The 23830-nt window shown below is 40.6% G+C and overlaps 1 protein-coding gene across 8 annotated transcripts in view; it reads left to right on the forward strand.

Annotated features, from left to right (window-relative positions):
- PTPRE (protein tyrosine phosphatase receptor type E) overlaps positions 1-23830 on the forward strand; it is a 244273-nt gene that overhangs the window by 184684 nt on the left and 35759 nt on the right. For 6 of the 8 annotated variants that reach the window (XM_030570079.1, XM_030570082.1, XM_030570081.1 and 3 more), the window contains 8 exons: positions 5317-5407; positions 6328-6404; positions 6536-6572; positions 7406-7503; positions 10421-10540; positions 13788-13951; positions 19279-19414; positions 19873-20022. In XM_030570079.1, coding sequence (XP_030425939.1) covers positions 5317-5407; positions 6328-6404; positions 6536-6572; positions 7406-7503; positions 10421-10540; positions 13788-13951; positions 19279-19414; positions 19873-20022 — 873 coding nt within the window. Of the gene's footprint in view, positions 1-3455; positions 3519-5316; positions 5408-6327; positions 6405-6535; positions 6573-7405; positions 7504-10420; positions 10541-13787; positions 13952-19278; positions 19415-19872; positions 20023-23830 lie in introns of those variants that run through there. The other 2 variants (XM_030570086.1, XM_030570083.1) reach the window with 2 other exon arrangements.

Below are 23830 nucleotides of genomic sequence, written 5' to 3' on the forward strand. Positions count from 1 at the left end.
AGTCAGGAGATAAACTGAGACCCCCAGTCTGATGATAATGCCTGTTGTTAACCCAGGGTAGCAGAAGAATTTTGCAAGAGCTGAGCCATGTCCCATATGGTAGGATCAGTATTGTACGGGTTCAAGAGTGCCATTGTTGTTAGGAGGTCAACAACAGCCAGAATTACAGTGTGTCCCTGGGAGCATGGCAGTTCTACAATAAAGTCAACTGATACAGTAGATGAAGGTTGTGGAGGCGGGGCAGAGGCTGAAGGAGATGATCATGGTTTCTGGGTATAGTTGCAGGACCTTATATAATTCTTGATGTAAGCTTGTAGGCCTGTCCACCAGAAGCTCCGCAAGCCCAGATTGCAGGTCTTGAATTGTCCAAAATGGCCTGCAATAGGTTCAATATCTGAAGCTTAGGTTGTCTCTCCAGAACATAAATAAAGTCCTTGAGATAGGGGAGGCCATTCTGTAGTTTTAACTAACCACATTGTTCAGGGTCTGGTGGATCTGGGTTGCAAACTGGTCGTCGGGAGCAGGAAGTGGATGAGGATGGCATGGCAAAGGCACCTGGAGCCTTTGATAGCCCTTTTTTAAATGTTCAATGTAAATCTATCTAAATGAAATGAAAGTAGGATCTTGAAAGTGAGTAACAGAATTCTGCCCTATAGGTGTTTCATTTTTCTGTTTGTATGTGGAAAAAGACAGCATTCATCTGCTGCCTTTCTTCACGGCAAATAATTAAATACAAATATGTTACTGCCTCAGAGAATTTATAGTTTAAGGCCCTGATCCTGCAGTTTAAGGCCCTGATTAACTTGAAGCATGTCAGTAGTCCCGTTGGAGCCAGTGAGATTCCTCATGTAAATACATGACAGTCAGACAAAAATACAAATGGAATACAAGGGAAGGAGTATGACATGAGGGCAGTGACTAAGCAGATGTGTTTGGCATGTGTAGTCTTTATCCCATTTTATTTTTTTAAGCACACTCAATGCGATTTGCCACATGCATAGATGTTGGCAGGATCAGGCCTCACTAAAAATACAGTTATAATTAAAGCGGAGATGTTGAACATTATAGTGTTTAAGCATTCTTTTCTGAAAGTTATACAGGAACTCCTCACTTAAAGTCATTCCAGTTAACGTTGTTTCGATGTTAAGTTGCTGATCAATTATTGAACATGCTCATTTAAAGTTGTGAAATGCTCCCTTCAGTTTTGTCCACTGCTTGCAGGAAGAGCAACCCATTGCAGCAAGCTGGTGGGTGGTTGGAACCAGGGTGGACCAGCAGCCCCCGTCTCAGTTTCCCCTATCAGCTCCCCGCTCCCCTAAATTTCCTATGCAGCAGCTGTCCCTCCCCCCACTGCCATGTGCTGCTCCTGCCCTCTGCCTTGGAGCTGCTCCCAGAGACTCCTGCTTGCTGTGTGGGGGGAGGGGGGAAAATGGGGGCTAATGTCAGGGTGTCTCCCCTTCCCCCCTCCTCCTGCATCCTGCTTACCCCATCTTCCATAGAGCAGGGGGGACACACGAAGGAAGGAGGAAGCGTCTGGGCAGTAGCTGCCATCTCAAGTCTCAGCAAGCTGATTTAATTAACAAGGCAGTGTACTTAAGCCTGGGGTCAGCTACTTAAAGGGGAAATATGCATTTTTTTCTCTGTCTTCCCTCCCGCCTTTCCTGCTGCCTTGTAGAGTGTTGAGAGAGTTAATCCTTGAGGGCTCAGTCAATTGCTAGTTCATTTAGCAATAAAGCATTCCCTGGGAAATATCCCACCCTCTGACTCCTCCACCTCAACCAAGCTTCACAATCATCATCACTGTGTACTAGTATTAAATTGTTTGTTTAAAACTTATACTCCATGTATGTGTGTGTGTGTGTGTGTGTACACACCCCTCTACCCCGATATAACACCACACGATATAACACAAATTAGGATATAACGCGGTAAAGCAGTGCCCCGGGAAGGGGTGGGGCTGTGCACTCTGGCGGATCAAAGCAAATTTGATGTAACACAGTTTCACCTATAATGTGGTACGATTTTTTGGCTCCCGAGGACAGCATTATATCGAGATAGAGATGTGTGTGTGTGTATATATGTATATGTACTATAAAATATAGTATTTTTTCTGGTGAAAAAAATTTCCCCGGAACCTAACTCCCTCATTTACATGAATTCTTATGGGGAAATTAGATTAGCTTAACATTGTTTCACTTAAAGTCGCATTTTTCAGGAACATAACTACAATGGTGAGTAAGGAGTTCCTGTAAAACATTTCACTGTGGTTTGGTTCAGGTGCCATTCAAACTCACAGAGAAGAAAGAATGACTTTTTAAACAATGTAAACATGTTGGGCGAGATCATGGCCTCCAGATGGATCTCATATGAGAGTGAGTGCATGGGGGGAGAGGACTCAGCTGTCTTCACGGCAGAACCGCCTTCTCCAGGATTCCTCTAAGTCCTCAGGATCTGAATTGGAGAAGGGTATGGGGACTAGGCAGGACAGATGCACCATGGGGCGTGCATGTTGAATGGGGACAGATGCACTGTGTGCCCTTGTGGAGATAGGTAGAAAAGATGAATGCTCCTTCACAGTTCAACTCCCCACCCCCCTCTTGGCAACATAGTAAGGCACCTATGGTCACAGGAAGCTCTGGAAGTATGGTTCCAATGGAGATATGTTACCAGGCAGACAGGGGCTGTCGGGAGTAATGAGCAGACACAAAGCACTTGGTCTCGTCATAGTAGTTGTCTTAAATGCAATGTTAACTTAAGTCATAACTCGAGTGTTGCTTCTAATTTGAGTTCTTTCCACGCATACAAACCCTTAACTCGTGTGTGGTGGTGCTTTTAACTTGATTTGACTCAAGAGGGGATATAGGCTAACCTTAAAGCTTGAATGAGCATAACTCATCAACAACTAATACTCTCTCATGTGGATACAGTCTAGTGCTACTCAATCGCCACGGGTTCTCCAGTGCCTTCCCAAGTTCCCCGTTTGCCCAAAAAGGACAGACAAGTTTTCCCATAATTTATTGGGAAAAAATTCATAGAGCAGCTTAGCTTACTGCAGCACTAAGAACCATGGGATATGTTCTCCAGAAGTCTTAGCACCACACAAGAACCAGTTCAGTACCAGTATGGACACAGCAACTTGAATGTGGTTTCTCAGTATGGCTGCTCCCACCTGAGGTAGGCTAACTTGAGAGGAGTTAGTTGAGTGTAGATAATTTGAGTGAAGGCATACCCATGCATGGTCTTGTCATCCTTCGATCCTGGGGGATCCTTGTTCTGAAGGACCAAATCTTGTCTCATAAGAGAAGAATTATTTAAGAAGTCATTGTAGAGGTTTTCTCTCCTTTCGCTATTTTCCGTGTGGCTGGGGGAGGAAAGAAGGGGTTACGGTCGGAAGAGGCAATCCAGCCCATTGCACTGTTTTTATGTGCTCTTTTAGTGAAAATGCAGCATTGGGGGACAGGATGTCCAAGAATATTTTGACTCACTTTTCAAGTTGAAAAGCACTGTTTAAAGAGGAAGTAAGTATTTTGTGCTTTATTGAAAATATTTACTGGTAATTAAGTTAGATTTTCTGGTGTTTATTAATGCAAGTCCTTTTTTGTTGTACATTTTAAGTTCTTTTTGAATGATTTTCATAACAGTTAATTAGGGACTTCAAAATTTGTGGACTTTATTCATAGAGGGAAATAAGGGAATAAGTTTATATGCAAAAACAAAATAAATTATTTACTTATGTTTAAAATGTTCTAATTAAGTTTTTCTTGACCTTTTTAATAAAATGTTCATAAGTTTGTTAGTAGTGTACAGAAACCAACATAAAAACATGCTACTATTCCATGATGAAAATTAACACCAAAGCAATTTATATTCATCGTTATATTCATTCGTTGTTCAGTCCTGAGAACTCTGCTTCATCGGTGTTTTTAAGGGGGAATTCCACATAATGCATTGCCAGAATCAGGCAGGGAGTGCTGCATTGAGTGTTTCTTGAAATAGATACTTTGTCATCTTTCTCTTCAGTGATTCACATAATATAGCTATATTCCGTTTGATCAAGTTCCTGAAAAAAAGAAAAAAAAAGCTTGAAAGAAGGATGGAAAAAAGCACAAATAGCGACTGTCGTTCTGAAATGTAGAACTACTGCGACTGTGGTGAGAGGGCATAAAAATTGTCAGGATTGTGACATAGGCAAAGATCTTGAACCTGATTCTCATTTACACTAAGTCCATTTTATACTGTTCTGGTAGCATAAAGGGACACTGTAGCAGGCAGTGACCCTGAATCAGCTTCTCCCAGCTGGCCCTTTAAATTAGTCTCATTGGGCTCTGTCCAGACTAGCAGCAAAATCTCTCAAATAAACAAAAATTTGGAATGAAAACTCCATATTGAAATATCCCTTTCTCTGTCCCCTCCGCCCCCGAACCTCACAGGTGTTCATGCAGAGTAGGAGTGTTTTCACATGCCCTTCCACAGTTTTGGAGGCAGTCCAGCAGGTTCCATCTCATTCTCTCTGGTCAGGGAGTTATTGCTGTCTCCTTCATCTTCTCCCTATCCTTTTTTCTTCACATCATAATATTTTCCTGTTAATTTCCTGTTAATTAATCTCATTTTGATTGTCCTGACAAAAGCATTTATTTTCAGGTACTTAGTATGTGACTAAGAGTTTATTCACAATCTCAGGTTTACCTGATTACTACCAGGCTGGTTAAATTTTGGGTACCATTTCAGTTATCCTAATGGGCCGGCAGCTCCCAAGGCCATCCCTAGGCTCAGGGCATAAAGGCGATACAAAGTCACCTTTGGATCCCCCTTGCCCAGGCCCTGAACTGAATGGAGTGGATATTTGATATTCAGTTTTCTTATCATTTTTTAACCTTCTTTGCTAATATTCAAATGTATTAATGTATTAAGATCAAATTTGATCCATACAACCAAATTTCTAAGTCAGAGCCCTGTCGCCCCACATCTTTCTGACTGGGTCACAGCATAATGAGTCATCATGTCATTTGGTGTTTTCTAGTGGCAGCCTGAGTTTCAATAATTTATTTGCTCTCTTAAATAGCAAAAGTCACAGTATTCTTCAAAGCTAGAATTTAAAAAGTAATGTTGAAGTTCTGAGTTATCAAAAGGTTATGAGTTATTTTAGAAAGATGAGGAAAAATAGCTTTTTTTTTCAAGAATTACAGTGTGCCGAGAAATTATTTATCTTAGATGTAGGCCGTTGTGTGTTGTCACATCTTTTCTTAAGTCCTGTGCAGCTAGCATTTATTACAGGATGTTCTTGCATTTCCTTGACTTTACACATTTTCATTATAGTCATTACCAGCCCGATGCATGCAAGGAACATTTGAAATGGCAAATAAAGAAGAAAACAGAGAGAAAAACAGATATCCCAACATCCTTCCTTGTAAGATTTTACAATTTATTTTCTAAATATCAGTCAAATGTCTGGATGCCTCTTACACCAATCATGCCTGTAATGTCTGCATTCACTGAGTATACCTGAGTAAAGCTGATTAATTGACCTGAAAAATGTTATTTATATGATACCAAACGCACATCTGCAAAGTAAGCTTCTTTTGGAGTGGTGTCTCTTTGGATAATAATTGCCTTCCATTAAATTTGTCTTTAATTTCAGAGGGTTTGATATGAATCCTTAGAATCACCCCAAAACGTAAGATGGTTCTCTTGAAACTCAGTTCAGATTTGTGCAATAAAAAAGAAAAGAGCTTTGAGTATATGGGCCAACCTTGAAGTATTTAACAAACCTTATCTATTACAAATGTTTTGCACACTATGCAAAAAGTATTGCATTCTCAGTAACCCAGTATAAGTATGGAGGTGGAGCAGGGTTTTTATAGTGAAGGCTTGTTAACCTGATATCCAAAAGCTCTGTGCACTGTACAATTACAATACAATTCAAAGAGACCTCTTCACAACTACCTTAAACAAATTATTCCTAAATTTATTACACCTAAAACTCCCTTTGAAACAGGTGAGACTTGCAGCATGTCTTCAAGGTCACTGTTTGCAGGCTCTGGTGAAACAAGACTGTAAGGGACCAAAATCTTCCATAAGTTTTACATCAGCAAGGTCAGCATGATATGGCCCATATGACATATCCGTTATATACACTGTATTAGTCAGCCTTTTATGATATTTAATGATGGCAGAATAATAATGCAAATACTATGGTTCATAAAGTGAAGTGCAGATCTATCACTGGCATGTTAAAGGGCTTTGTATTTTGAGGAAAATTTCTGATTGATGTTAATAATATAACTTTATCTACCATACAGACTCTAATAACAATTTCTTTCTTCTCAGATGATCATTCCAGAGTAATTCTGACCCAAATAGATGGAGTTCAGTCTTCAGACTATATTAACGCTTCATACATAGATGTAAGCTAATAGTTTTTCACTTTCATTCAGATTGCTAATTTTAATTGTAAACTAAATGTCAAATAGACATTTGTCTTACAGCACATCTTGGCATTTCATTCTTTAACTAGCCATAAATTTTATTTCTGTAGGGTTACAAAGAAAAGAATAAATTTATAGCTGCTCAAGGTAATGTATTTTCCTGACTCCATTTTTGTACTTACATGCACCAGAATGCAACCCTCCCACTCATCCCCACTCTCTTCCCACACACATACTAAAAAAAACTCATAGCCCACATCAAGGTTAATATGTTACAAGATCAAAAATTCCTTCCTAAGCATAAATAAGTTGGTCTGCTAAATCATGGTCATTGAAGTGAGAGTTGAGCCCATTGCCTGACCTACTGCACATAGTGTATCTAGAGGGAGGGGGGATGGCTGCTGCTCGTAGAAAGGTGGGACAAGCCTGCTCCCAAAGCAGCAGCATTTATGTCTCCAAGAGCTGTGGACCAACCTGCCTGGAGCATGGACTGTGTCTGAAATGCCAGCCTACTGCTGGAAATAGTCTGAGTCCACTCACCGCACCCAATCAATCCGGAAGCTAGATATACCCAACTCAGTTTCTGCCTCTACTGGTGCAGGCCTATTTGATGATGATATATTACAACTGGTTAAATTTCCAGTCATGTCAATTGGAGCGATCATGCTGGGTCTTGCAAGCAATCCTTGAGTAAATACAAAAATCCTCATTGTTTCAAGAAGTACTTAGTGATTACAATGATTGTATAACATAGTAAATGTTTTCTGTAAATTGATAGAGTTCATATAGCTGTGCTTCAAAGAAGTGAGATTTTCAATGTACATATAGTGCATTTGTAAAGCTGAGGCATTTACAATCAGTATATTTTCATGAGATATGAGCTGGTAACTCATGAATGGAAGCGAAAAATGTTCTTGTGTACTGTGATATTGCTTGTTTTTTTTATGTCTCTTGAGTATAGAACTGTATTCTATGTGCAGGACCTAAACAAGAAACAGTTAATGATTTCTGGAGGATGATATGGGAGCAGAAATCTTCAATTATTGTTATGTTAACAAACTTGAAAGAAAGAAAAGAGGTAAGTCACTTTTATTTCAATTTTGATCTGCCTGAAATAATCTCCACATTAAGTAGCCTCTGGCTGCAATGTGCTACTTAGCATCTGACTGTTAATGGCTGTCACCACTTCCTTTTCCAGTCCTTTCTGAGGTTTTAAGTCTCTGCTAAAAATGTAGTTGTAACTTACAAAATTTCAAGCTTGTAAATATTCCCTGGTGACTAATTTCCTCATAACGAATCTTTTATCATGTGCTACACTGCCTCGCTGTCAGACTTTAAGTCAAAGGCAAATTAAAATGAGCCCTTTTTTTGCTTCTGCTGCAATGTATGTGAGACTGGCTATATAGGTTGGATTGAGAATAGGAATGAATGTTGAATCGGTATTACTCTTTTTTAAAAGTTTTCAGTTAAAAGAATGATTGCATTCATAGTGTGATCACTGCAGTTGGATATGGCTAATCTGAAAACAACCTATTTTATTGTGAAAGGCTGCATTACAACTCTGTTTGTGGTTTGCTGTTCTCACATCCATCCCCTCATTCTGGATTGTTCATTCCCTCCTATTTCATATGTATCCTTCCTTCTGTATGAGTTGAACAGTAAAATTTAATGAAATTATGTAGGGTAACACTTAAGAGCTCAAGATTATTACATAATTAACTTCTCTGCTGACTCACTAAAAGTAATTTAAAAAAATAAGTCTGACAAAAAACAAAAAAAACCTACCAATGCACCATCACAAATTTTGCTCTTGGGCAATTTTCTTTTAAATGCCTATTAATCCTCATGGGCTAGTTAGTTAAACATTCCAAACACTCAAAAGTGCAAGTTTGGAGCTTGGCTTCCTCAAGCAATGTGAACTGAGGGTGCGTTGAAAGCAATATGCCAAGTTACTGAGAACAATGTACCGTGTTCTGCTGAAGAGTGACCTCTCCTGCCAGGTAAAGAGTAGTGTCGATAAACTCCAAAATAACTCCCAACAATTCCTCCTTAAGATCAAAGGATAATTATTCCTGAAGGTGAGAGTACACATCATAAGCATTGAGATAGTTAATGTGCGTTAGTGGTGTTAATTAATTTACACAGCAGCTCTTTACAGTTATATATTTTTATCAGAATAAGAAAAAGCTATTTGTCTGATTGTGCCTAACAGCTATGAAGGAGGTACTCCCTGTTTGCATATACAAGGCCCTCTTCCTTTTCTGCAATCTTAGGGTATGGCTACACTTGAAATTTCAAAGCGCTGCCACGGGTGTAGCTTGCAGCACTGGGAGCCGCGCTCCAAGCGCTGCAGCACTGATTACACTGAGGCTTTACAGCGCTGTATCTTGCAGCACTCGGGGGTGTTTTTTCAAACCCCTGAGCGCGAAAGTTGCAGCGCTGTAAAGTGCCAGTGTAGCCATGGCCTCAATATTACCAGCCTTACTGCATGGTCAAACAGCATACTCATACCAAGGCCTGACATACTGATGCTAGTGCCCACAAATGTCACCAAATCTCATTTGAACAGATTGGAGACTCCTTTCAGGCAAATACCCATCAGGCCATAATGGTTGGTAAAATGCTTATTCCACAGAAGGAGACATATTGCTATCTTTTATCCTACTGCTAGAATCCCCATGCAACTGATGACTCTCACCCAAGGTTACCTGACTTTTCTCACCTATTAACCAGCCCTAAATCTGGAGTTGGGGGTGAAAGCTGTCAGATAAATGCATGTGATCAGAAAAATAAACAAATAAAAAGGATGGAACAGTCATTGAAACCAGCAAACCAAACCGAAAGCCTCCTTCCTTATTATCTGGCTTCCAAAGGAGCATGTGAAGACTCCATCCAAACCATATATTTCTTGTTGTGTAATTGTGTAATAATGCAGATAACTAACATAACTAACATTGAGAGCATTAGCACAAAACCTTAAAATCATGTCCTGGTTTAGATTAAAAAACAAAACATCCTCTAAATTAGGGCTGTCAAGCGATTAATTTTTTTAAATCATGATTAATCGTGCGATTAATCGTGCTGTTAAACAGTAATAGAATATCATTTATTTAAATATTTTTGGATGTTTTCCACATTTTCATATATATTGATTTCAGTTTCAACACAGAATACAAAGTGTACATATTTATATTTATTTTTTATTATAAATGCACTGTAAAAATAAAAAGTATTTTTCAGCTCACTTTATACAAGTACTGTAGTGCAATCTCTTTATCATGAAAGTTGAATTTACAAATGTAAAATTATGCACACACAAAAAATTGCATTCAAAAATAAAACAGTGTCAAACTTTAGAGCCTACAAGTCTGCATGTCTCCTGGAATGGTGGTTGAAGCATGAAGGGACATATGAATCTTTAGCGCATCTGGCACGTATATCTTGCAATGTCAGCTACAACAGTGCTATGTGAATGTCTGTTCTCACTTTCAGGCAGCATTGTCTTCTGCACATGTAAACAAACTTGTTTGTCTAAGCGATTGGCTGAACAAGAAGTAGGACTGAGTGGACTTGTAAGCTCTAAAGTTTGACATTGTTTTGTTTTTGAGTGCAGTTATGTAACAAAAAAATCTACATTTGTAAGTTGCACTTTTACGAAAAAGAGATTGCACTACAGTACTTGTATGAGGTGAATTGAAAAATACTACTTCTTTTATCATTTTGTATCAAATGTAGAAAAACATCCAAAATATTTAATAAATTCCAATTGGCATTCTGTTGTTTAACAGTGCGATTAAAACTGCTATTAATCGTGATTAATTATAATAAAGATAATCATGCGAGTTAACTGCGATTAATCAACAGCCCTACTCTAAATATTCATAGAGGTTTAATTTTATTACTTTAAAATAATTTTATAGCTATATGCCATCAGTAATGGAAGTGGGCACACAATATTTAAAAGTACTAAATGTACCTACTGCATGTTTGTGTAGGATAAATGTTATCAATACTGGCCAGATCAAGGATGCTGGACTTATGGAAATATCAGAGTTTCTGTGGAAGATACTATCGTTCTCGTGGACTACACCATTCGCAAGTTTTGTGTACAGTCAGTAAGTAATAGCACTCTTTCTACTCCTTAAGATTGGTTTTTATTTTGTTTTTTAAAGCAAAGTATAACAGAAATTCAGCCTTTTGTTTAAAATGAATTTAACTGGAAATTTAGTTTTTAACTAAAATTGAGTTGAAACATATATGTAGACTAAGGGAGCAGTAAGTTCATGAAATCAGTTTCCACTTGAGTTGTTGGAGTAAAAAAGAATTAATTATGCAAATATTGATGGCTGTGTAGAAGAATGTGGGAGCTGTAATCCTCTTTGTTCTTTGCCTGCGTTTGGGCTATATGGGACTTAAGTTTAAAGAGGGATCAGTCAAACTGGATCCTCTGAGTAGGTAACAACCCTTGGAAGGTATTTTCCACTGATTGATTATGTGTTATTTTGGAGGAACTTGGGAGAGTGTTTCCCCTCCTTTGTGCAAAAATATTTTTGAAGTGAGCGAAAGTTTTCCAATCATTAAAAATGTGAAAGATATTAAAATTGTCTAGAGATGGAAGAGGTCTTATCACAGCACACATGAAGGGCCAAACACAGGGAAAGAGGAGAGGGAGGGTTACAGCTCCCTGATTCTCTGCCATAGCTTGGGCCCAGCATTGGTTGGGGACTGTACATCATCTGGGGATAGCTGAAGTACATTGTGTTCTGGCCACTCCTCCTTCCCTCTCTTGACATGCCCCGTGCACCAGGGAGTGCAGTGAAGGGAAACACATAAATTGACTTCCATTTATGCTGCGAGGCACCCTCAATTGCAGAGTTATGGTCAGTCTTCCCTCCTTTTGCTCTGCCTGAGGAGGCCAGAAAATCTGGCCTGAATTGCCCACACCTCCTTCTGGTCCTACATTGGTGTTTTACTAAGTTTTTCTTTTTTTTTTTTAAAGATTCTAATTGTGTAATCTTTTCTTTTGCCAAGAATAACCTTCACTATATAAATTAAATGCACTAGTGGTTTGCTTAGCATGCTTTCAGAGGCATTAAGACCTTGTCTATATGCAAGAATTTTCACCTGTCTAACTTAAGATCAGTTTTAAAAAACTGATTTAGTTAAAATGGTGAAAAACCCAGATTAATTTAATCAATGAAACATTAATATTTAGACTAGGCCTTAGAATTGCAGCAAGGTTGCATCTTTTAAAATTACCATGTTAAGTATTGTTTTATTCTTCTCTTCTACCTGTTACATTCCAGTTCTCATTTTCATTGGGACTTTTTGCTTCCCAGCAAAACAAAAGTGAACTGAGTGGACTATTTATGTATTTATAAAGTACCTTCACATCATCTCTGGCCATCAAACAGTATTAAAAGCAACTGCAACAGACCACCAGCTGTCCCTGCAGAAAGGTCACAATCCCTTGAAATTAGGTCTCAAAAAAGGAGAAAAAAATTTTAGTCTCAGGCAGAGGAAAATAAGTCCTGTCCACAAATCCAAGTAAAACAAAACAAAGGGCAACTTCCTTCCACCTTGTCCGCAGTTGTCAGTTCCACGTCCTGGATGTTTACCGGGGAACAACTGCCAGCTCTTCTCTCTAGATCTGACTGCTCAAGCAATTTTTCAGAACTAGCTTCCTCCTTTCTGCCCATTGAAGGGGTTTAATCACCTTCCTGGGTCAAACAGGGAGGAGACACACACGCTCTGTCACAATAATATACATAACTTGCTGAACAATATTAGCTGTGGGAGACTCTCATCCACCATTACATCATTTACCGAGCCCATAATCACCCTAAAAACCTGAGTAAAGAGGTGGTTTGGTCTTAACTGTGCCTTGAAGGCTAACAGTTAAGGTTCTTGAGGGCAAGTAGGGTATTTGGGTACCCTACCGGCGGCTGCCGGATATTCAACTCTAAGGACTGTGAGCAGAAGTTCCCCAGCTAATGGCAGTCGGTGTGTTGCCACATGGGGAGGGGGCAATTTCTCAGGTGGTCTAAACCCTTCTGAACAGGGATTGTCTCTCTTGCATGTTTGTACAGAACGCAGCACTTTGGGGACCTAATCTCAATTAGGGCCTTTGGGTTCTACCATAGATGTATTTATTACTATTACTAGTAGTAGCCAGGACCAAAACTACAGACAGCTGAATAGAGCAGAGTCACTTAGAAGAGCATAGGGAGTCAGTGAAGCTTTCAGAAAACTGATAATGTAATAAGTTTCTGGCAGCTTACATGGCTAATCAGATGTGCAGCTGCATTCACTGCTAGTTGTAGCTTCTGAGCAGTCCCTGTATAAAATACACTGAAGTAATCTAATCTGAAGACCATTCCGGCACGTCTAAGTGTAAGAAGGGCCATATGAGAGAGGCTGCTAAGACTCTTATTTAAAAAGAACTCTTGGCAGGAAGCTATATGAAAAATATAGCAAAAAAAAAGTTATAAATTCCATCTGGATTGGAAATAGCTGGGAGTCTAGATGGCTTGTGGTATTTGGTGTCTTCCATGTGTAGATTCATATCTCCAATTTTACTATGGAACATATTAGTGGTGATAACATTTGGTCACCAGTTGATGGAGACTGAGTGGCCTTTATGAAACAAAATGGTGGTCTTTGTCCAGTTCAAAGTGGAAAAGTCTTCCTGTATTAATTGGTGCTAATTAGCAGCCTTCTTGGGGGTCTGAGAAAGAGGTCAAGGACTGTTAGAGCATGGAGACTGAATTTACTGTCTTAGCCCAAGAGGAGGTTCCTCCAGATCATGGCTGGAAAACATTGGTGGAGCTTTCATTGCCATTGTCTATGCTGCTCCTGTTCTGTGTTGAAACAGAGTACATGGGTCTCTGAGGCTGGTAAGGCTGTATCTTTAATTGTTAACACTGAAAATGTAAATTAAAAATAAAAAGAGAAAAGATACAATGAATCCTGTAAGTTTATATTTTATTAGAGCAGTCTCAGCTTCATGTGGTGTAGTATCCTGAGTCTGATGATGGACCATCCTTATTTATGTTGTTATGAAGCAGTTCATAGATAATTTGGCATCTTGCATCTCTCAATGGTATAAATCCTGAAGTTCTTACTCAGACTAATGCCAGTGAGAGTTTTTTGTCAGAGTAAGGATGGAGTAAGAGTGAAGAAGGACTTCAGGATTTGGCCCATGGTTAATAGAAATTGTGAATCACGTTTCTCATGAACAGTACCCTGGTGCTACTCAAATTTAAATGGAAAGGATATGAGTTAGTCAGCCTATGGTAATGTTTGCAAATCTTAACATAGGACATAAAATTTCACTCTAACAGTCTGTTTGTGTGTTTCTAGCAGCTTCATGATGGCTGTAAAGTTCCAAGGCTTGTAACACAGCTCCATTTTACCAGCTGGCCTGATTTTGGCGTGCCTTTCACACCCATTGGGATGCTGAAGTTTCTGAAAAAAGTCAAAACATTGAATCCTTCACATGTTGGACCAATTGTGGTTCACTGTAGGTATGTACGCACTCTAAACTATTCTGTCTTCTTGAGCTTTAATGGTTTGTAAAGTGCCTTGTGTATGTCAAAACTACATTTGTGTCTCTTCACTGAAAATGCCATAGTTTTGCATAAAAGTCAGAACTTGCAAAGTTATTTTAGTGTTCATCATAGCCAGGGAGAGGAATGAATTAAAAAAATTCTGCCTTTTCTCTCATTTTAATATTGAAACTTCAGTTTGTTGTTCCCAGAGTGATAGGCAATCTGTGACATCAACATATTCCCTGTCAGAAAAACAGATTTGTAACAAATGGGCTCACTCTGCCATTGAATGTTCCTCAGAGAATAAATCCCCCAGTTTTCTCACAGTAGAAATGTTGTTTGCTCTTATAGTTTGCCCACTCTGTGCTAGATATGCTGTCATGTAGACTTGTACTTGAGATAATTTGTTTAACACTATGATGTTGGCAGTCTAGATGTCCCATTACTACATGTACTGAGTGTGTTCCAATTCATGTACAAACATTTGAGCCTTTTGCCAGTAAGGGGTTAATGATAAACCGTTGAAAATGTGTTATAAAAATGAACAAAAATAGATCAGGTTTTTGTAGAAGTTCAAAACAAATGTTACAACTTTTACATTAGAACTGCTATATTTTAGACATCAAGCATGAAATAGTCCTTTCTCAGGAACAATATCTCTACGTAAGATTAGAATAAAAAGAATAAAATAAGTGGCTTTGTAGGGTTTTTTGTTTTTTTTTGTTAAGGAAATCACTTTTTTAATTTTTGGTCTGTTGATTTGTTTTCAGTTGCTCATGTTTGACATTGATAAATATTCTCAATGGGCTTTAAAACATACTCTTCAGTGTGGGACAGCGTGCATTCCTTTATCAGGCATCAGCCATCCTTTTGTTCATTGTTCATCAGATAAACACCTGTTTTAGGCCTGGTCTACACTATGACTTTAGGTTGAATTTAGCAGTGTTACCTCAATTTAACCCTGGACCTGTCCACACGACGAAGCCCTTTTTTCAACTTAAAGGGGTCTTTAAATCGATTTCTTTATGCCACCTCCGATGAGGGGATTAGTGCTGAAATCGGCCTTGCCGGGTCGAATTTGGGATAGTGTGGATGCAATTCAACGGTATTGGCCTCCGGGAGCTATCCCGGAGTACTCCATTGTGATGGCTCTGGACAGCGCTCTCAATTCAGATGCACTGGCCAGGTAGACAGGAAAAGGCCCGCGAACTTTTGAATTTCATTTCCTGTTTGGCCAGCGTGTTTGCAGAGCTCATCAGCATGATGTGCATATTGCTGGGGCACGTTGCCCAGCCCGTACTTTGTGAGAAGTCTGTGACCATGTCCCTCTCGTCACCGCGCTGCCATCGCCTCCTCGCCTGGTTTTGCGTGAAACAATTGTCTGCCATTGCTCTGACGGAAGGAGAGGCGACTGACGACATGGCTTACAGAGAATTAAAATCAACAAAAGGGGTGGCTTAGCATCAAGGAGAACTCAAAACCCTGGGTTTAGCAGGCCATTGATTTCACAAAACAAATCGGGTCAATTTTTTGTTTTGCTCCATCTATCTTTTACATCTTAAGCTGGCAGCAGATGGTGCAGTACGACTGAAAGCCATCATCATCTCCTGGCTGCTTGCCAGAGGATGGTGCAGTAGGACTGCTAGCCATCGTCATCTCTTGAATGCTTGGCAGAAGATGGGAATGACCTGGCTTAGTCACTCCGATGTCTGCTCAGGCACCCCTGACCGATCTCACCGAAGTTGGCTAAAAGAGCACTCGGGAATATGACAACGATGGCTACCAATCGTAATGCATCATCTGCTGCCAAAAGGCAATGTGCTGCTGCTGTGTAGCAATGCAGTCCCATGTCTGCCAGCACCCAGGAAACGTATGATGATGGTGAGCTGAGTGGGCTCCATGCTTGCCGTGGTATGACATCTGCTCAGGTAACCCAGGAAAAAAGGCACGAAACAATTGTCTGCCATTGCTTTCACAGAGGGAGGGAGAGAGAGGGGGGCCTGACGACATGTACCCAGAACCACTCGCGACACTGTTTTTGCCCCATCAGTCATTGGGATCTCCACCCAGTATCCCAGTGGGCGGTGGAGACTGCGGGAACTGTGGGATAGCTACTCACAGCTACCCACAGTGCAACACTCCGGAAGTCAACGCTAGCCTTGGTACTGTGACTTAATGCGCTTAGAGCATTTTGTGTGGGGACACACACAATCGACTGTATAAAAACGATTTCTAAAAAAAGACTTCTATAAATTTGACCTAATTTTGTAGTGTAGACATACCCTTAGTAAGAATTCCTGTTCTCTTGAGTATATGTACATTACAATTTTTTTTTTTAAGATTTAGAAGGAAAAAGATTTTAGTAATCTCTCATGATTTTCCCCTTTGAGATAGCCATATTTTTTATATTCCTTTGCCCAAATGTTCTATACAGAGTAATATTAGGGCCGGTGCTTTATTCTTCACCAGCAGGAAATTCTGTTCTTGATCTAATTGGCGCCAAAATGCACACAGGGCACTGAGAGTAATAAAATAAAATAAATTTAAAAAAAAGCAGATATCTAAATGTAATGGCCATATCCAAAGCGCACTGCAATAGCTCTATTATGAGTCACAGTGTTTTGGACTAATTTGGTACTTTCATACTGCTTGAAAAATGTAGACTGAAAATCATGGCATCTAATTTCCTTTTCAGTCCAGGATATGATGCCATTGAATTGTTGGAACAAGGAAAGGGAAACTCATCCATAATGAGTAACGCTGTATTTCTCGGTGGGCTTTTATAAAAACAACATACAGTGCTGAACACAAAGTGCTCAACCAGAACAAACACGATATTGAAAAAGTTTTAAGCTAAATCAGCATTTAGAGGAAATGAAGGAGAAGCAGGCAGAACAAGGAAAAGGGAGGAAAAAAGGAATGTTTCTGACAAATTATATCATTCATTTTTTTAAAATGCCACTCTCCTGATCAGGGAAGGAAGTTAAGGAGGAAGGGCTGAGCAAAAGCTTTCAGAAGGAGTCCAAGAATCTGCAGGGGTTTGACACACAAGTCAGTTAGAGAGGAGATGTTGAAAGAGACAGATGACAGAGCTGAGGAAAGAGACTGGAGTAGTCTTGGGGCAGAGAGGGCAGTGAAGGAGTTAATAATATTAGAGAAAGGAGATAGCACTGAAAATAGAGCTCATGGAGTCTGCTGAGGGGAGAGAGATCAGGGAGCAAGGAAATCAGAGGGCTGAGAGCAAAGATTGATGGACAGGATGGAGGAAAGGCAAACTGAGAACTGAAAATGAACATGCCATATTCAGAGAGGGGGAATTCTGAGACAGGTCAGAACAAGAAAATGTCTGGTAAATTCTGAGTCAAGGAAGTAGGAGAGAGTGAGAAGTGGAGGGAGCCCAAAGGAGGAGCTGAAATATTAATAGAAGGAAGTCAGAGGTAGGGGCGGTAAACTTAGTTATAAATGTGGAAGCTACTCTGTCAGTAAATAACCATTTGGTGGTAAAGGTGCAGGAGTGAAAGTAAAATTGGTGGCTCCCGGGGGAGAGGGAAAACAACATTAAAGCACTGTAGGGTCCTTTGCCACGGCAGCGCTTTAAAGTCAGTTGTACAGGCCAGTACCGGCCTGTACTACCTTACTTTCACCCCTGTAAAGGTGATAGGAGATGGGTGGGAGAGGAGTAGGAGGGGAAAGAGAAAGGACCAATGAAGGAAAGAGGATCAGTGTGATGCAGCTATCAGAGCCCTCAAACTAGAATAAGTGATGAGAAGGCAAGTAAGAAGAGGGCCACACAAATCAGAAAATTAAATGTTATTTGTGGAGGAATCTTTCAGACATAAGGTGGTTATGGGCACTTGTCTCTCTGTTATAAGGATGTGTGTTGTGACACGTCATTATCAATGAGGAACTCAGCTGGTTGTAGTTTGTCATTTCAGCATTCCCACAAATGGAATTGGTTGCGATTAGTACTAAGTGAATCATTCTACTTTACTTACATCAGATCACGCTAAGGGATTAAGATTTTCAGGCAGCATGAATTTTTATTCAGACAAAAAGAACACCGGGTGTGCATATGCAACAGTGTGTCTAAATATATATATAATCACCAATATAGTTTATATAATAAATTATATAACGGATTTGAAAATAATAAGGGATGCTTATTTGAACACTGTATGTGGCATAATTAAAAATACAATAAATTAAAGAAACTCCAACCCCTTACCATATACTGTAATACTCAGGAACCAGACAACAGAAAAAAATATACATATAAGTGCACATATCATATACATCGTAATAATTATGTTCTCTTTGTTCAGTATGTCTGTGAGAAAACTTTGAGTGTTTGCAATATGGTGACTTGACTTCTATGGAAAATACTATAATTAATAGCAAAATATAGTTTCTAGTTCTCAAGAGAGCCATGGATGTTTCATAAATTCTCAGAGAATATTTTAGATTCCTCGTAATTGCACATCAATGTCTTATGAACTAAACATTAATTTCATGGAGTCTATATTTCTGACTTTATTTTAAAACTAAATTTTTCTTTAATGAAAGTCAGATAGAATCTGTGAGTATGTTGGGGGAAAAATACATTTACATTTTTAGAAGGTGATACTATGACATTTTAATAGCCACTGGGTAAAATAAGCAAACAGAAGGTTAGAGGAAAGTTATTAATGCCTAACACAGGATGCCATGCCCTTTTCCTCTGAAAGGAAGAGCTCAAAATCATCTATGATTGTATCATTTGTAATTATCTTGCTCCCTCTGGTGGCAACTGGAAGACATGTTAAAAACTAATATTTTTGCATGCACATGTTGAAAACCTTAGCACTTAATAAAGGCTTAACATTTGCCAACTGATGTATGACATAAAACATGTCACTTCAGTATTAGTAAACCAAAAAGATTCAATAATCAGATTTAGCATGTGTTATGCTTTATCTTATATCTAATATCTAGATCTGGTTGAAAAATGGGAAACATTTTGGAAAAGAAGATTGTACCTTTTTTCCTTTTAAAAGAAATTCAAAAATCATATTTTTTTCAACGAGTTCTGATGCTCCTCAAAAAAAGGATACGTTTTTGTGAAAGCTTTCTGAAAAAAATTGAAATTCAAAATTTTTCAACCTGCTCTACTAATATCACTATTAAAATCAAAAGTGAATTGTTATAAAATGTAACACCAGTGGGGATTTCAGTCGAATGTAAACAAAATTTGGGCCAGCTGTGGTTTACTGCAGGCAATCTATCTGGACTTCATAGCTCACTTATGCATCTCTCTTCTTTTTAAGCGCTGGCGTGGGTCGAACAGGCACATTTATAGTGATCGATGCCATACTAGATATGATGCATGCTGAACAGAAAGTTGATGTTTTTGAGTTTGTTACAAGAATCCGTAATCAGCGCCCACAGATGGTTCAGACTGATGTAAGTAAGCATAAATCTGTTGTGATCTTTTGTTCATTTATCATGTTTGAAACAAAGAATACATTTGTTTCTCAAACACTGGTGAATGTCCCAGTACTTCCTCCCCTCATTCGTCCACAGCAGGAATCACAGCGAGAGTAGGGCAAGCTGGAGAGTAACAGGGGGAGGAGGGGGAGGATAGGCAGTAAGTAAGGGTTGTGACAATGCAGTCCTTTATGACTAGATTCCAAATCAAATTTTGAGGGACTACTGCTGTGCTCCTCCCATTCATATTCCCCTGTAGTTCAGAATGTGCATGATCTAATAGGAAGCCATTGTTACAGCTACAGTCTTACTCTGTTAATCAGTAAAATGGCCTAAAACATCAGAAACCACGATAGCAAAATAGATGTGTCAGATTTTGTCAAACTGTATTTAATTTCTTTATGTTTAGTGTGCTTGTTGCTCGTTCATTTCAGATGCAGTATTCATTCATTTATCAAGCCTTACTTGAATACTTCCTCTATGGTGACACAGAACTAGATGTGTCCTCCTTAGAAAAGCATCTTCAAGCATCGCACACCACAACATCACATCTTGTCAAAACAGGGGTAGAGGAAGAATTTAAAGTAAGTAAAGAAGAGGGCTTGCTTCAAGATTTTAGGGATCAGGCCAACAAGACAACATGGTATGTAGAGAAAAGTATGACATAGTTGAAAAACTGTCAAAACTAAGCAACTCAGTTATTTCTGTTTTATTCCAGTTATGAGAGAGATGAGGGAGGCTTTTCATGTATGTATTCTCAGGAGTGAGAATATTATGATGTGGTGGTGCCCTCATCTTTAAAGTGGGTTTCTCCTCTGAGAAGTGACCTCTAAAAATGACACGTTAGTCAGCAGACCTGCTCCCTGTGGGTCTTGAATAATGTTTACTACTTCTTCAAGTAGTGTCCCTATGGGTACTCCACTGTAGGTGCGCTTGCGTCCCTGCTCTGCTGTCTGGAGAACTTTGGTATCAGTGTCCGCACACATGCTGTTCCCCCTCCTGCTCTGCAACAAGACTAACCAGTGTTGTGCGGACAAACCCACCTTAGTTCCTTCTCAAATGCCCCTGGCTAGAGACGGAGCTGTTAGCAGTCCATTCATCAGATCATTAACTCTATTAGAATTCAAATATCTAGTTAGTCCTTTTCTTAGTCTTAGTTCCTCTAGTTCTTTTTATTTCCCTAAACAAAAAGAAAAGAAAAGAAAACATTTCTCTTTGTCTGGGGATTGCATGGGATATGCCTAGTTCACCAGGTTTTAAGAGGTGTCTCTTGTGCAAAGAGGCCCTCCCAGTAGCTGATGGACATTCCTGCTGTATCTGTTGCCTCAGGAAAGCCACATTTCCCCTGCAATTTAATTTGCCAGCAAGTAAAGTCCAGATCTTGGAAGGACCAAAAACTAAGGGCTTGTCTACATCACAAAGTTGCAGCGCTGGTGAGGGGGTTACAGCGCTGCAACTTAGGAAGTGTACACATGTGCAGGGCATCACCAGCGCTGCAACTCCCTGTTTGCAGCGCTGGCCGTACTCCCGTTTTGTCTCGGGTGTAGAGGATCCAGCGCTGGTGATCCAGCGCTGGTAATCAAGTGTAGACACTTACCAGCGCTTTTCTTGACCTCCGTGGAATAAGCAGGTATCCCAGCATACCTGAGGAAGCCTCTGGTAATCAAGCTGGTCTCCTTCCCCGGTTTGCTCTCGCGTTCCCCGAACCCCGAGCAAGCAGGTCTCCTTCCCTGCGGTTTGCAGGGTGGTTCGGGGAACGCGAGAGCGAACCGCGGCAAAGCTGGTCTCCTTCCCCGGTTTGCTCTCGCGTTCCCCGAACCTCCGTGCAAGCAGGTCTCCTTCCCTGCGGTTTGCAGGGTGGTTCGGGGAATGCAAGAGCAAACCGCGGCGAAGCTGGTCTCCTTCCCCGGTTTGCTCTCGCGTTCCCTGAACCCCCCTTGAAGCCGCCCAACAGCGCTGCAGTATGGCCACATCTAACACCACTTGCAGCACTGGTTGCTGTAAGTGTGGCCACTCTGCAGCGCTGGCCCTTTACAGCTGTACTAATACAGCTGTAACAACCAGCGCTGCAAAATTTTAGATGTAGACATACCCTCAGACTAAAACTCCTCCTCATGGAGGCCGCTCTCCTACCATCCCTGGACCTGTGCCAGGAGTCACCCTGGTAGCATGAATCTTCCCCATAGCCCTTGACATCTCAGGACTGTGAGTTGAGGAGACAACTGTGGACCCCTCATGTAAGGCTTCAAAAAAGAGAAGTTCCCAGAGTGAGCCCCAGACTAGCTGAAAAAGATTTCTAGCACGTTTAGTATCGTCGGTACCAATGGCACCAAAGCCATAGAGCCACAGTACCCAGAGCCCATGGGTACTGTATGGCAGGTACTATTGATGTGCCTAAAGACCTGATGGGCACAGGCACCAAAGCAATAGTACTCGCAGGGAAAGGTGAGGACAGGGACCGCACTGCCTCCAGGAAGATGCTGCCAGTGTGGGCATAAGTCTCGGCATTGTCAATGGCATGCCATCCAGCCTTAGAGTGCCTGGTATGGCCCGGATTGCTGATCTCTTCAGTGCCATCGATCCAGCAACGACAACTGCCTTCGTTAATGACTATGACATTACCTCAAAGGTTCAGATACTCTAACCTTGCGGTATCTGAAATACCAGAGTCTCCCCTGCTTGGTATCGGGGCCCAAGAGCAGAATATACCTCGAACATGGGAATCTCCACTGGTCAAATACTTCCATTCTCTAGTAAAGAATTCGATAGTGAAAAGGAGATCATCATCTCCCATCACTCCTCCCATGATCCTTATAGTGCCCATTACCAACCTGGGCCCCGTCATTCATATCCTTTGTCGGTTCCTCAACCACCATGGTATGCCCAACCACCGACAGATTGCCCTCCCTCTGTGAGGAAGAGCTAAAGCTGTGGAATTGGTGCATTTCCCACCATGTTACAATATCAGCAGCCTGCCTTCCAGGAGCACAGAATATGACAGCGAACAGTGTCAGCAGGAAATTCCCACACGACCATGAAGGGGAGATGAACCCAGCAGTATTTTACGACATATTCAGACAGTGGGGGAGACTGACTATAGACTTATTCACCCCTTACCTGAACCAAGAAATGTCCATGCTACTGCTCCAGGGCAGGCCCTAGACAACACTCCTCAGGGGATGCCCTCCTTCTTTGGTGGCACAAGGGGCTTCTATATGTCCTTCCCCCATTCCCTCTGTTATCAAAAGCCCTCTTAAAAATAAAAAGAGAGAGAGAGAGCAAACATCATACTGATTGCTCTCACCTGGGTGAGACAGACATAGTACCCTTACCTGTCATTGCTGGCAACGTGTCCAGTGATCCCTCTGCAATCCACTCCATACCTCCTCTCACAGAATGAAAGATGTGCTGTCCACCCCAACCTATAGATACTCCAGTTCAAGGCCTGGCTTCTTCATGGTTCCAACAAATAGATTCTGTTCCAAGGAGGTACAGAAAGTGTTACTACACAGTAAGAAATCGGCTACCTGTCACACTTACTTGCAAAAGTAAACCAGATTTCAGATTTGGTGTAATTCCAGGCAAATTACCCCAACATCTGCTACTCTCATAAGAACGTAAGAATGGCTATCCCTGGGTCAGACCAAAGGTCCATCCAGCCCAGGAAACTGTCTTCTGACAGTGGCCAATGCCAGGTGCCCCAGAGGGAGGGAACCTAACAGGTAATGATCAAGTGATCTCTCTCCTGCCATCCATTTCCACCCTCTGATAAATAGAGGCTAGGGTAAGCCATTCCTTACCCATCCTGGCTAATAGCCATTAATGGACTTAACCTCCATGAATTTATCTAGTTCTCTTTTAAATGCTGTTATAATCCTAGCCTTCACAACCTCCTCAGGCAAGGAGTTCCACAGGTTGACTGTGCGCTGTGTGAAGATCTTCCTTTTACTTGTTTTAAACCTGCTGCCCATTAATTTCATTTGGTGGCCCCTAGTTCTTGTATTATGGGAACAAGTAAATAACTTTTCCTTATTCACTTTCTCCACTCCACTCATGATTTTATATACCTCTATCATATCCCTCCTTAGTCTCCTCTTTTCCAAGCTGAAAAGTCCTAGCCTCTTTAATCTCTCCTCATATGGGACCCGTCCCAAACTCCTAATCATTTTAGTTGCCCTTCTCTGAACCTTTTCTAATGCCGCTATATCTTTTTTGAGATGAGGAGACCACATCTGTACGCAGTATTCAAGATGTGAGTGTACAATGGATTTATATAAAGGCAATAAAATATTCTCTGTCTTATTCTCTGTCCCTTTTTTAATGATTCCTAAAATCCTGTTTGCTTTTTTAACTGCCGCTGCACACTGCATGGACATCTTCAGAGAATTATCC

The sequence above is a fragment of the Gopherus evgoodei genome, chromosome 7, assembly GCF_007399415.2.
Source record: "Gopherus evgoodei ecotype Sinaloan lineage chromosome 7, rGopEvg1_v1.p, whole genome shotgun sequence".
In the NCBI taxonomy this organism is placed as follows: Eukaryota; Metazoa; Chordata; order Testudines; family Testudinidae; genus Gopherus; species Gopherus evgoodei.